Source organism: Ambystoma mexicanum, chromosome 10 (genome assembly GCF_040938575.1).
Source record: "Ambystoma mexicanum isolate Mex_15411 chromosome 10, UKY_AmexF1_1, whole genome shotgun sequence".
Taxonomy (NCBI): Eukaryota; Metazoa; Chordata; class Amphibia; order Caudata; family Ambystomatidae; genus Ambystoma; species Ambystoma mexicanum.
The window spans coordinates 900,031,542-900,044,686 of record NC_090932.1 but is presented as its reverse complement, the minus strand read 5'-3'; the positions used below and the strand labels follow the sequence as shown (position 1 = coordinate 900,044,686).

General features: G+C 54.1%; 1 protein-coding gene across 7 annotated transcripts in view; it reads left to right on the top strand.

The window, feature by feature from the left end:
• ATP11B (ATPase phospholipid transporting 11B (putative)) overlaps positions 1–13,145 on the top strand; it is a 1,683,501-nt gene that overhangs the window by 378,602 nt on the left and 1,291,754 nt on the right. For all 7 annotated transcript variants that reach the window (XM_069618659.1, XM_069618656.1, XM_069618658.1 and 4 more), the window contains one exon: positions 8,410–8,568. In XM_069618659.1, the coding sequence (XP_069474760.1) occupies positions 8,410–8,568 (159 nt within the window). The remainder of the gene's footprint in view (positions 1–8,409; positions 8,569–13,145) is intronic.

The window sequence follows — 13,145 nt, the reverse complement described above, 5'->3', positions numbered from 1 at the left end:
CTAAACTGATAAATGCCTCATTTGCCACATGCACCATACCTGCTAACCTCGAACAATCCTGGGTGCAACCCCTCCTTAAGAAACAGACATTAGATACGCTTATTCCCACTAACTACCGGCCCATCACCACGGTCCCATTTCTACAGAAAATATTGGGTAAAGCTGCATAGATCCAAATTCAAAAACATCCTGAATTGCACAAAATTTTAGGCAACAGACAGTCTAGTTTCCGTCCACTACACGGAACAGAGACAGCCTTAATAGACCTAAAGTCCCAAATAGACGAGCAGAGAGACAAAGGTAAGACAGTACTCCTGCTCCTACTTGATCTTTCTGCTGCATTTGATCTGGTCAATCACAAGGTCTTATGCCAGCATCTCGACTCTGCAGCCCACTTCTCCACGGGTGCCATCAAATGGATTGAGTCCTTCCTGAGTGAGAGGACCATGAGAGTCTTTTCCCCCTCAGCAGCCGCCGACCCAACACCTATCCTATGCGGTGTCCCCCAAGGGTCTTGCGTCTCGCCTACCCTCTACAATATCTTCACTAAGCCACTGTTTGACGATCTGGACCAGCTGGTTATCACCTACACTAATTATGCAGATGATACCCAGATTCTCCTCCCACTTTCTGGGGATTACAGCGCGAACAAGGGCTTAGTGAACAAAGTTTCTCCAGCATGGGGTCTGGCATGGATTCACATGCTCATGAATATTCCCCGTCGTCAGGCTGGGAATCCTCGGTAAAGAAAAAACCAGTATCAGTTTCGTTTCTGATCTGTCTTTCGTAGTAATAACCATTCACTGGTCTCTGCGTCATACTGACCACAGCCAATGACTGCCCTCTACCTAAGCACCGCCTCTGGCAGCCATCTTCAGATTTTTACCGCACGTTCATGTGTTGGGATCCTCGTGCTATTGCTCTCGAGCGTTAGTGCTATTTTTTCACGTTTTTTCTCAAAAAACTTCGTTTTTTCGGTCAAAAGAGCCTCAAGCTCCACCGACTCTCCATCCGATCAACGGGGACCCGTGTCGGATTCGTCTGCGCCCCTCAAGGGTGAAGATTCGTCGAGCTACGCTTTTGGAGGACTCCAGAAGTTTCTCAGGCCCGGACATGGCCCAGGAGAAGGGAAGCTCGACGCCCGGAAAGCTGTTCAGGATCTGCCCTGGATGCCAGCTCCAGAACGTCTTTAAGGAGGACGAACACTCCTTTTGTCTCTACTGCTTGCATGAGGACAAGACGCACGTGGAGAAGGACTGTGCGTTTTGCGGCAACATGTCGGAGCGGACCATGAAGGACCGCCATCAACGTCTCGCCAACTGGCTGGAAGGGAAGAGCCCGTCCGGCGAGAAGAAGAGGAAGAAATCCGAGCGGTCTTCTAAGACCTTTGAGGACGCCCCGGCGACGGGGGTCCAACATAAGGCCAAGCACCGCGAGTCCGCTGGCACCGGGAGCGCCGAACGGTCGGGCTCTACGGGCGCCAGGCTGGGCGCACCCTCCCCGGCACCATCAACCACGAGCCAACGCTCTGGGTCGGGTAAGAGGAAGGCCGAGCACCCGGCGAGGCTCCTGGAGAGGCCCCGGTCGAGCTCGAAGGCGGAGGGGGAGCGAGGCACTGCCCCCCCCCCTCAAGGATAAGGCGGTGAGCGCACCTAAGGTGGTGAAGGCCTTAATCCATCCGGCCAAGCCCTCTATCGAGTCTGTCGCGGCGGCCCTGGCTCAGCCTGTGGAGGCTACGCCAGTGGTGGCGACCTCGGGGCTCAGAGTCTCCCTGCCACCGCGGAGGGAGTCCTCTTTTGTGCCCATTGATGGGACCCCGGTGAAATCCCCCGTGGGGAAGAAAAAGGGGGGGCAGGGCGTCGTCATAGATTCGGCCTCAACCTCGGAGGAGGAGCTGGTCGAAGTCTTAAGCCACGGCCTCGGCGTGGAAAAAGACCGGCCCATCGGGATGGATCCCGACGCAGGTGACGACGACATCGTCGAGGGTACCGACGGGGCCCCTGATCGCCCGTCGGATTCCCCTCTGCCAGCGCCACGGGACAGCTCGGCGGCCATTTTGTTGGCTATACAGTCCTTATGCTCAGAGATAAGGACGAGACTACCGTTGCCGACGGAACCTCTCCCGTCGGGGGACCCAGAACCGGGACCTTCTGGAGTTCCCCCTGCCAAGAAAAGAAGGATCCACCCTCCTCCTCCTTTTCAGCCGTCGCGCCCCTTCCAGCCCTCCTCCCCGTCCACCCGAGGGGATGATACGGGGACTGACACGGCAGCGACGGGTACGGACGACGAGGTATACGACGAGGATTTACCGTCGTCGCCTCCCACCAGGGCTTCTCCGCCCGACGAGATTGGATCGTTCCACTCCATGATCGCCAGGGCATCCGAGCTTTTCCAACTCTTCCCTGAGGAGAAGAAGAAGGAAGGTTTCCTTTATCAGCGGCGCGAGGCCAAGAGGAAGACGGTCCTCGCGGTGCCTCTATTGGACGACATTTGGGATGAGGGCCTCACCCTCCTCAAGAACCCATCCACGACGCCAGCTAGAAGAGACCGGTACGAGAAAAAGTACCGGGTCCCGGACACGCCCCCCCTGTGCCTCCGGGCGCAGCCTACCCCGGACTCCGTCGTCTCCGCGGCGGCCAGGAAAAAAGCGGGGGGGGGGGGGTGCGGCCTCCACTTCGACTTCCCCACCGGACGGCGAGGGAAAGAAATTGGACGCGATGGGACGCAGAGTCATCTCGTCTGCAGCGACGACGATTAAAGCTGCCAACGCCTTGGCTATCGTGGCCCGATACGACAGGGAGCTCTGGTACAAACTGGCTCCCCTGCTGGACTTTTTGCCGGACGACAAGAGGGCAGAGGCCCTGGAGATCCTGCAGGAAGGTGAGGTGGCTTTGGACCACGCCATTTCCGTTGCGACGGACATCGCCGACACCGGGTTCCGCCAGTTGGGCAACGGCGGCGTGGATGGCTCAAGGCTACGGACTTCCGTCAAGACGTTCAGACCAGAGTCCTGGACATGCCCTTCGATGGGAACAACCTGTTTGGGAAAACAGTGGACGATTCCCTTCAGGCCATTAAAGCGGACACCGAGACGGCCCGGGCCCTTGGAGTTCTACAACAACGACGGACGCCCTTTCGGAGCAGCGGAGGCAAGGGCGCCTCCAAAGGTTCCGGCGGCGGTTTCTCCTCCTACCGTCAAGCGGCCCGCTCGTCATCTCAGGAGGCCTACAGAGGACGAGGCAAATCTGGCGGACCCCGCCGTCGTCGCCAAGGACAAGGCGGCAAGGCCTCGTCGAAGCAGGATTGAACCGACCGTGGGGTCAGGCCCCCACCGAAGCACCCCGGTGGGAGGCCGGCTGGCGAGCTTCGTCAGCGTGTGGGAGTCCATCTCCACCGACCGTTGGGTGCTGGACGCCTTGGCCCAGGGCCACACGCTCGAGTTTCAGAGAAAGTGTCCGCGCGTCCCCCCTGTGGCCAGGAAAGAACTTCACGTCCCTCAACTTCTCCTGGAGGTGAAGGCGACGCTCAAGAAGGGCGCCATCGAACTCGTCCCAAAGAGGCTTCGGGGCTCCGGAGTCTACTCAAGATACTTCCTCGTGAAGAAGAAGACGGGGGGATGGCGCCCCATCCTGGACCTGCGACGTCTGAACAAGTTCATCAAGGCGCAAAAGTTCCGGATGGTCACCCTCCAGCACGTCCTGGGTCAGCTGGAGGAAGGAGACTTCCTGTCGTCGTTGGATTTGGAGGATGCCTACTTCCACATTCCCATCTTGAAGGGGCACCGAAAATTCCTCAGGTTTGTGGTCCAAGGGCGTCATTACCAGTTCAAAGCCCTTCCCTTCGGTCTACGGTCGGCACCCAGGGTGTTCATCAAGTGCCTCGCACCGGTGGCGGCTCAGCTGCGCCGCGAAGGGATCCACGTCTACCCCTACCTGGACGACTGGCTCATCCGAGCCAAGACAAGGGAGCTCTCCGTGGTTCACACGGCAAGGACCGTCCAACTTCTCACGGACCTGGGATTCTCCGTGAACTACGCCTAATCCCACCTGGTGCCCGCGCAAGACGCTCTATTTCTGGGAGCGAGGCTCGACACAGTGTCCCTTCTGGCCTCCCCGTCGGAGGAGAGGACCAGGACCATCCTGGGCAAGGTGCAGCGGATGTTGGTGGCCGACGCGGCCAAGGTGAGGTCCATCAAGTCCCTCCTCGGAATGATGTCTTCCTGCATCTACCTCATTCCCATGTGCAGGAGTTCCTGGACGCGCGCTGGATCCAAACGACGGGCAGCTTCGAGGAAAGGATCACACTCGACGAGAGTTTCCGACGAGCGATCCGGTGGTGGGGCACCCGCGCGCATCTGACGGCGGGCATGGACTTCCAGACCCCAGCCCACCAGGAGACAGTGACCACGGATGCCTCCCTGGAAGGGTGGGGAGCGCACACCGAAAATCTGCACGCAAGAGGCCTTTGGCTCCCGACGGAGAAATCCCTACATATCAACGTCCTGGAGCTCCGTGCAGTGTTTTGGGCCCTCAGGTCCTTCCTTCCGTCCCTCAAGGGCAAGGTGGTGAGGATCTTCACCGACAACACCACCACCATGTTTTACATCAGGAAACAGGGCGGAACCAGGTCCCCAGCACTGTCCAAGGAGGCGCAGGACCTGTGGCATTGGGCAGTCGCCCAAGGGATGTTTCTGGTGCCGTTTCATCTGGCAGGGATAAAAAACACCATCGCCGACTCACTCAGCAGGGAGCTGCGCTCGTGCCACGAGTGGGAACTACGGCAGGATCTAGTGGATCGCCTCTTCCGACGGTGGGGCACACCCCAGATCGACCTGTTCGCGACGGCGACGAACTCCAAGTGCCGGAGGTTCGCCAGCAGGAGGAGGAGGAGCATGGGCGATGCTTTCTCGTTCCCCTGGGAGGGCCTGTTCCTCTACGCGTTCCCTCCTTTGCCACTGCTAATCCGGCTCGTCAACCAGCTCAAGAGGTCACGGTGCAGGATGATCCTCGTCGCACCTGCGTGGCCGAGGCCAATCAAGCTGCCGGTGGACGCGGATCTGCTCTCCAGGGAAGGAGGCGCCATCCTCCACCACGACCCGAAATCGCTGAACTTGCAGGCCTGGCTCCTGCAGCGCTAGAGCTTGGAGGATACGACATACCGGCCGACTGCAGAGAGGTTCTTGCAAAGGCCAGGGCGTCCTCGACTCTTAAATGCTACGGACACAAATGGAGGAGGTTCTCTGTCTGGTGCCACGCACAGAAGATTAACCCTCTACGGATTACGGCTCCCCAAGTACTGCCGTACCTGCTGACGCTGGCCAAAGCTGGACTGGCACACGCGTCCATCAAGATTCATCTTGCTGCGATCTCCCGATACACCAGAACCACGGGGCGGACGTCCTTGTGGTCTCATCGTCTGGTGAAAGAGTTCATGAAGGGACTGTTCAGATCGTTCCCGCCGGTGAAGGCTCCGGCCCCGGCGTGGGAGCTCAACGTGGTGCTGACCAAGCTCATGGGACCTCCGTTCGAGCCTCTGCACTCGGCCCCGTTGAAGTTTCTGTCGTGGAAAACAGCGTTTCTTGTGGCCATCACCTCCGCACGACGGGTGGGAGAGATCCAGGCCCTTTCCTGCAAGGCCCCGTACTTGACTTTTCACGACACGAGGGTAGTGCTCAGGACGAACCCCTCCTTCATGCCCAAGGTACCGTCTGACTTCCACCTCAACGAACCCTTGGTGTTGCCTGTATTCTTCCCGTCGCCTTCGTCGCCGGCTGAGAGGACTTTGCACTCGCTGGATGTGGCTAGAGCGCTGAAGTTCTACGCGGACCGCACGAAGTGTTTTCGGAAGACGTCACAACTCTTTGTGAACTTTGGACCTGTCAATCAGGGGAAGGCTCTCTCGAAGGCTTCCATTTCCAGATGGCTCTCCGGCTGTATCATGTACTGTCATCGGTTGGCAAACCGACCGCTGCCTGGCCGTCCGAGAGCCCATTCCACCAGAGCGATCGCAGCCACCACGGCGTTCCTTTCTGGTGTGCCCCTGCTGGACATATGCAGGGCTGCTACGTGGAGGTCGACGCACACCTTCACGAAATTCTACTGCGTCGATCGGGATTCCAGGGAGGAGTCCAGGGTCGGCCAAGCAGTGCTGCGCAACCTGTTCGCCTAAGGTGAGCCTGGTGAGGAGGTAAGATGCTTAATGTTGAGTTTGATGTAATGCTTAATGTTGAGCCTTTGCCACCTCCCGTGGTTGTGCATGTGTGTACTGCTATGTATTCTTTATTCATGAGCATGTGAATCCATGCCAGACCCCATGCTGGAGAAGGAACAAGTTACTTACCTGTAACTGTTGTTCTCCAGCATGGGTCTGGCATGGATTCACATGCGAACCCTCCCGCCTACCCCTCTGCGGCTCTTCACTTGGTCATACTGCCACTTCACGTGCTTCCAAATCTGAAGATGGCTGCCAGAGGCGGTGCTTAGGTAGAGGGCAGTCATTGGCTGTGGTCAGTATGACGCAGAGACCAGTGATTGGTTATTACTACGAAAGACAGATCAGAAACGAAACTGATACTGGTTTTTTCTTTACCCAGGATTCCCAGCCTGACGACGGGGAATATTCATGAGCATGTGAATCCATGCCAGACCCATGCTGGAGAACAACAGTTACAGGTAAGTAACTTGTTCCTTACCTCATCATCCAAGCATGGATGGCCACTCATGGCCTGTGCTTGAACGATGATAAGACTGAACTTATAATTCTGGGCTTGCAGGCTAATATTAAAAAACTAGGCCAAGAATTCTCCTCATTTAATATTGACGGGAACACCATTAAAGTCTCCAAGGAAGTAAAAACCCTTGGATTGTACTTGGAATCCACGCTGTCCTTTGATAAACAGGTCGAATCCCTCACCTCTGCCACGGCTTACACCTGTAAGCTACTCAGAGGTGGTAAGCCGTTCCTCTCTGACAATAGTTGCCTGATCCTGGCGAGGGCTCTAATACTCTCCAGAATTTACTACTGTAATGCCTTATACAGCGGTGCCAATAAATCTACCATCAAAAAGCTCCAAACACTTCAGAATAACGCCCTAAGAGCGGCCCTAGGCATAAACAAGAAAACTCACATCTCCTCCTTGAGACGCCAACATAAATGGTTATCCACATCTAACAAAATACAACTAAACACACTCTCCTTGACCTACAAAGCCCTTTATAACGTAGCCCCCAGCTACCTTATAGATAAACTCCAGAGAAGAACCTCTCTCAGACCTACGAGAACTGGGAATGTTAACTGTCTGACCATACCCAAATATAAGCTCACCACTATCGGGGGCAATAGTTTTACTGTCAAGGCAGCTAAACTCTGGAATTCACTGCCTCAGGATCTTGGAGCAGACCAACCCTACCTACATTTCAGGAAAAAGGTAATAAAACACATCATCACTACTGACCCCTAGTCTCCCATTACCCACTGGGGACCTGCCCACATCCAAAGAGACCTGTCCATCTTGCATTAATAGTGCACTACTGCGTTAACTCTGAAGACCTTGTGTAATGTAACCAACCCGGGAGCCTAAGTGTTACATGAAGGGCCCCATTTTTGGCATAGATATCCTTTGCACAGTGTCTATCTCTGTAACCACATTGGCTATTCCCTGTCTTCGCCTCTATTCTGTACATTTTGTATATCTTGTATTCATGTAAATATTGTATTTCTCGTTACTATGTAAATACTGTATCCTGTGTATATTCGTAACCTTTGTAAGCTTTGCATTTCCATATTGTTGCGCCCTTTTACTCACGAGTCTGGTGCGCCTAACAAATGAATAAACAAACAAACTGACTGTAGGGTTACTGTGCCCTGATGATGGTTGACGTTTCCCTGTGTACTTAACTAAGGTGCTTAACAAAGGCACATAATAAGTATTAGGGTGGCTGCTTAATATTTATTTGCACCGTCCATTGAAACTTAATGCAGCCTATTGCGTATGCGCAGTGCTTAAAATGTACACTTCATAGCCAATGGTGATTAGGAAATGCTGTGCTCTCTGCATATGGAGAATTTGTGCCTGGCTAGTAGCATGTAACTTCAAATTTGTACCCCTTTGCAGATCTTGGTATGGGCCAATTTGAGTATTTTAATAGTCAAGTTGAGTTCTGCAAGATTTTCTTCTTTGTATGCAACAAGTTGAATAAGGATCGATGTGCGCTTTTCTGTCCGAGATCATTGAGAAGTTTTCCAAATTATGGAAATCTGTTAGCTTTAAATATCTATAACTCTTCATATAACCCTGCTTTGGAAAAACATGCCTTATGGTTAAACCTGAACATACTAGATGCCTTCTCTTTAAGGAGTTCCTCACAAAGAAGTTAATTTTGTATACATTTCTTTTTCATGCCTGTGCAGGTGGAATATGTATTTACAGATAAAACTGGTACTTTGACAGAAAATGAGATGCAGTTTCGAGAGTGCTCCATAAACGGCATTAAATATCAGGAGATCAGCGGTCGTCTAGTTCCTGAAGGGGTCACGGAAGACTTTGTTGATGGATTGAGTCCAAGTCTCGTAAGATAACATCCTTTCCTCACTTGTGTATTATTCAGTTGAATGTGCTGTTTGTTCAGTTGTGTTGACACTTCTGTCTATTTGTATTTATTGAAAATGAAAAATGCTTTGTCAAGGTGCGCTGTTCAAAGAGCAACTTGATGCCTGGATCATTCCCGTGGCTGAGTTTCAAACCTTCACACAGTCATGATGTAATACAGGGGTCTGCAACCTTTGGTTCTCCAGATGTTTTGGACTACAACTCATCAGTCCTAATCAACATAGACAAATGAGAGAACTCATGGAAATGGTTGTCCAAAACATCTGGAGAGCTGCGGTTGCACACCCCTGATATGATATGATTGGTTATTTATAACATGCTTAATACCCAGAGGTTGTAAGCGCGGACCTGGGGATCGAACCTGTGTTGCTCCATGTCGCCTTGCTTCCAAGGCGAGCATGTTGCTGCTGAGCTATCCTCCTGAGACTGATGTAGTAGTTAATACATTAAACTGACTAGTGGTCGGGGGGGAGGACCATAAATTGGGCTGGACTAGACCGACTTTAAGTAAATATTCAGTATTTATGTATTTCACCAGCATTGAATTGTTCATAGATTCAAATGCTGTTGACTGTTGCCCTTCATTAGTCTGGAAATCCGCAGTATGTTAGCAGAGCACTTTACCTGCACAGAAACCATGCTGCATTCCCTTAAATGCTCTCACCCTCATTGGCCAAGGAGCAAAAGTCATGAAATTCAGTGCAAAGGCTTCATAAAACTTTTTGCCCCACGTCATGTGTTTTGGGAGTCATTGTGAGAAGCTCTGATTCATTCTATGTTTTAAACGTAAACATTACCGTGTCGCCGGGCTAGATGAGCGAGCAGGGTACCACAGGCTGGGCCAGTAAAGACCGTCCAATCAATGTTGAGGTGGATGCTCAGAACTAGCCCTCAGGGAGGGTTCTGAGTGGCCACCATATTATAGTGAAAAGGGAACATACACTTGGATCTAGCCAAACTCATTGCAGCAGATAGGCTCAGAATTATGGAGTTGTTGTGGTGGTGTAATACTACTTTGAGAGATACTCAAATCAAATTAGACAGGAAGTATGCAAATAAATTAATTGGGCCTTACCACACTCAAAGCTATGAAAATAACAATTAAGGGGGTAATTCATAATTTCAGCGCAGAGGCAGCGCACGCGAGCAACGCAGAGAGGGATTGTGCGCCAGCATGCGCCAGCCGTGTGCGCTAAACAGTATTCTGGCGCACCGCATATTCATGGAATTCCCAAGGCAAAAAGAACCCTGGCGCAGAGAACATCCCGCAGTGCCAGTTACGCCCACAAGAACGCCCCTCGCGCAAGGAAAAGCCATCAAAATCCCCAATCCAGCGCAAAGGGCTGCGCTAACCCTGGACCAGCTTACAGGGCCGCTACACAGCAAACGCCGAGCGGGGAACGTGTATTCCTGGGGTGTGCTGGAATTATCGGTAGGGCCTGTGCGAGCAGGTTACATATATTACTGGGGTTCGCGGGGAGTTTCACACGCGGTAGGGCCTGTGCGAGCGGGGTACGTGTATTACTATTACTGGGGTTCGCAGGGAGTTTCACACGCAATTGGACCTGTGCGAGCAGGCTATGTGTATTTGGGGAGGTACGTGAGGAGTTTCACACGCGGTAGGCCCTGTGCGAGCGTGGTACGTGGATTTCGGGGGTGCGCAGGAAGTTTCACATGCGATTGGCCCTGTGCGAGCGGGGTACGTGTATTACTGGGGTTCGCGGGGAGTTTCACACGCGATTGGGCCTGTGCGAGCAGGCTATGTGTATTTGGGGGGTACGCGGGGAGTTTCACAGGCGGTAGGCCCTGTGCGAGTGGGGTACGTGGATTTCGGGGGTCCACGGGATGTTTCACACACGATTGGCCCTGTGCGGGCAGGGTATGTGTATTTCGGGGGTGCGCGGGAAGTTTCTCACGCAATTTTGCTGTCAGAGCGGGGTACGTGTATCCAGTGGGGTGCGCGGGGCGTCCCACACGTTAATTGGCAGTGTGGGTCCTCCCAGGTGTGCTCTCTACCCCCTCCACGGGCCCTGCAGGCAGCCCACACCACAGGGAACTACCCTGCACCCCTGGTCATGTCCCGCAGGCAGCCCATCCACCATGGGCATGCCCCCCCAGCCATGCCACATGCCACCTTGCACTAGTGATCACCAACTCATGTCCCCCTGCACCCCACCCCCAGCAGTGAGGGGCACCTGCCAGCAGGGCCCCATTCATGTCCCACTCATGTCCCCCTGCACCCCCACCCCCCAGCAGTGAGGGGTACCTGCCAGCAGGCTCCACTCATGTCCCCCTGCACCCCCACCCCCAGCAGTGAGGGGCACCTGCCAGCAGGCCCCCATTCATGTCCCACTCATGTCCCCCTGCACTCCCACCCCGCATTAGTGAGGGGCACCTGCCAGCCGGCCCCCACTCATGTCCCCCTGCACCCCCACACCCCAGCAGTGAGGCGCACCTGCCAGCAGGCCCCCATTCATGTCCCACTCATGTCCCCCTGTACCCCCACCCTCCAGCAGTGAGGGGCACCTGCCAGCAGGCCCCATTCATGTCCCTCTGCACCCCCACCCCCCAGAAGTGAGGGGCACCTGCAAGCAGGCCCTCATTGATGTCCCACTCATGTCCCCCTGCACCCCTACCCCCCAGCAGTGAGGGGCACCTGCCAGCAGGCCCCCACTCATGTCCTCCCCCTACATGACATATAGATGCAGTCATGGCCCACTTCTACACCAAAATACCACAGCACGCCACCCCAGTCTTGAGACGCAATGATTTCCCAATCCACCCCACACTGACATGCCTATCTCAAGACACAAACCAAAAGTCAACTATGTACATCAACACATGTCCGTCACACACACACACTGGTTGGCATTGATTGCGTAAACCCACATTTTCACATGCATGAACCCAATGAGCGAATCACACACATGGAAGTAAAATATCAAAATGTATTGTGGACAAAAATAAAGCAATGACATGAAAGCATAAAGAAATAGCATACATGAAATGAAAAGCATGTCCAAAAGATGAGTAAATGAAAAGTATAACCAATCCAAAGAAATCCAAAAGAAAAATAGTCCAAACTCTCCCTCCACCAAAGAAAATCCAAAGGAAACATAAAAAGAAAAATCCATTAATCCATGTTCAAATCCAAATAAAAAGTTCAAATAAATCCATTGTCAACTATGTACAATCTATTGTCAAGGGTCCATGAGCCCAACAAAAGAAATGAAACCTACCTAAGAAACTACCTAAGAAAAAAACTATATACAAATGTGTGGGGCATAGTCCAATCACCCCAAATCAAAGGAAAATGAAAATGAAACCTAACACTAAACTATTTACAATGGCAGCGGGCTAGTCTGACGGCTCACTTATTGATGTCCCGGGCCAGTTCATCATCGAACTCCCGCTCAATATCCTGGAGGCGGTTCTCTTCCATGGCCCTGAGGGTTCGCAGGGACGATGACATGTTGACCTCCAACTCCCTGCGAATTGCCTCGAGGCACTCGGCCCCCCTCAGTGCCCTCAGCATGGAGTTCTCCGCCCTGACCATTGTGAGCCGTGCCTCTTCCTCCCGCTGCCGCTCCGCATCTATGGCGTGGCCCAACCGCTGCCACACGGAAGACACTTGTAATCCTGGGTCCTCCTGCCCTCTGGTCGATGCCTGCCCCTCCAATGTCGATGGCCCTGAGCCATCATGGCTCCCACCTTGTTGCTGCTGCTGCTGTGCCTGTGCCCCTGCTCTTGCTCCCTGCACGTCCTCCTCTGGCTGGGGTGCAGTTGTCGTGGTGACCACCCCTGCTGGACATCCGGCTCCCGACTGTGGCAGGGATGTGTCCCCCACCAGCCTGGCCGCTGGGTCAGAGGCAGCTCCACAGGGTACCCAGGTGATGCATGGATGGGAAGATGGCATGGAGGACGACTGGCGCGTAGGGTGTTCAGGTGAGGAGGGGGTCGGAACAAGGTCCAGCAAACGGAGGAATCCAGCCCTGGTGACCAGTCCCAGTAGGTCAACGAGGTCAATGAGGCATTTGAGATGATGTGCAGTGTCTTCATGAAAACACTGCAGGTCACCTTGTATGCCCCGTTGATGCAACGCCATCCCACTCAGGACAGGCTCAACCCGGTCCTGGATAGCCACATCCGCAGGGAGAGGAAGGCCAGTTGCTGTAAGCAGATCCCCTCCCTGAAAACGGGTCTGGACGTAGGCATCCCTGCTGGTGCGGGATGATGCAGTCACAGGATCTGGGACAGGATTACACACAGGCACCTCCGCAGTGGCCTGTGCAGCCTCCTGTCCCTGCCCCTGCACTGCACCACTAGCACCAGTGGAAACCCCTCCTCCAGACCCCGTGTGTGTCCCTGCCACAGCCTCCTCCTCCACCAAACCCCCCACCAACCTGGATGACTCTGTGCCATCTTCCTCCGTCGGACCCTGTGGGGTCTCAGCTGCCCCTTCTGCTGCCGAGGAGTCCTCCTCCGCCTCTTGGACCTACCCTCGGCAGCTGCAGCCTGGGACGCGGCACCAGACTCC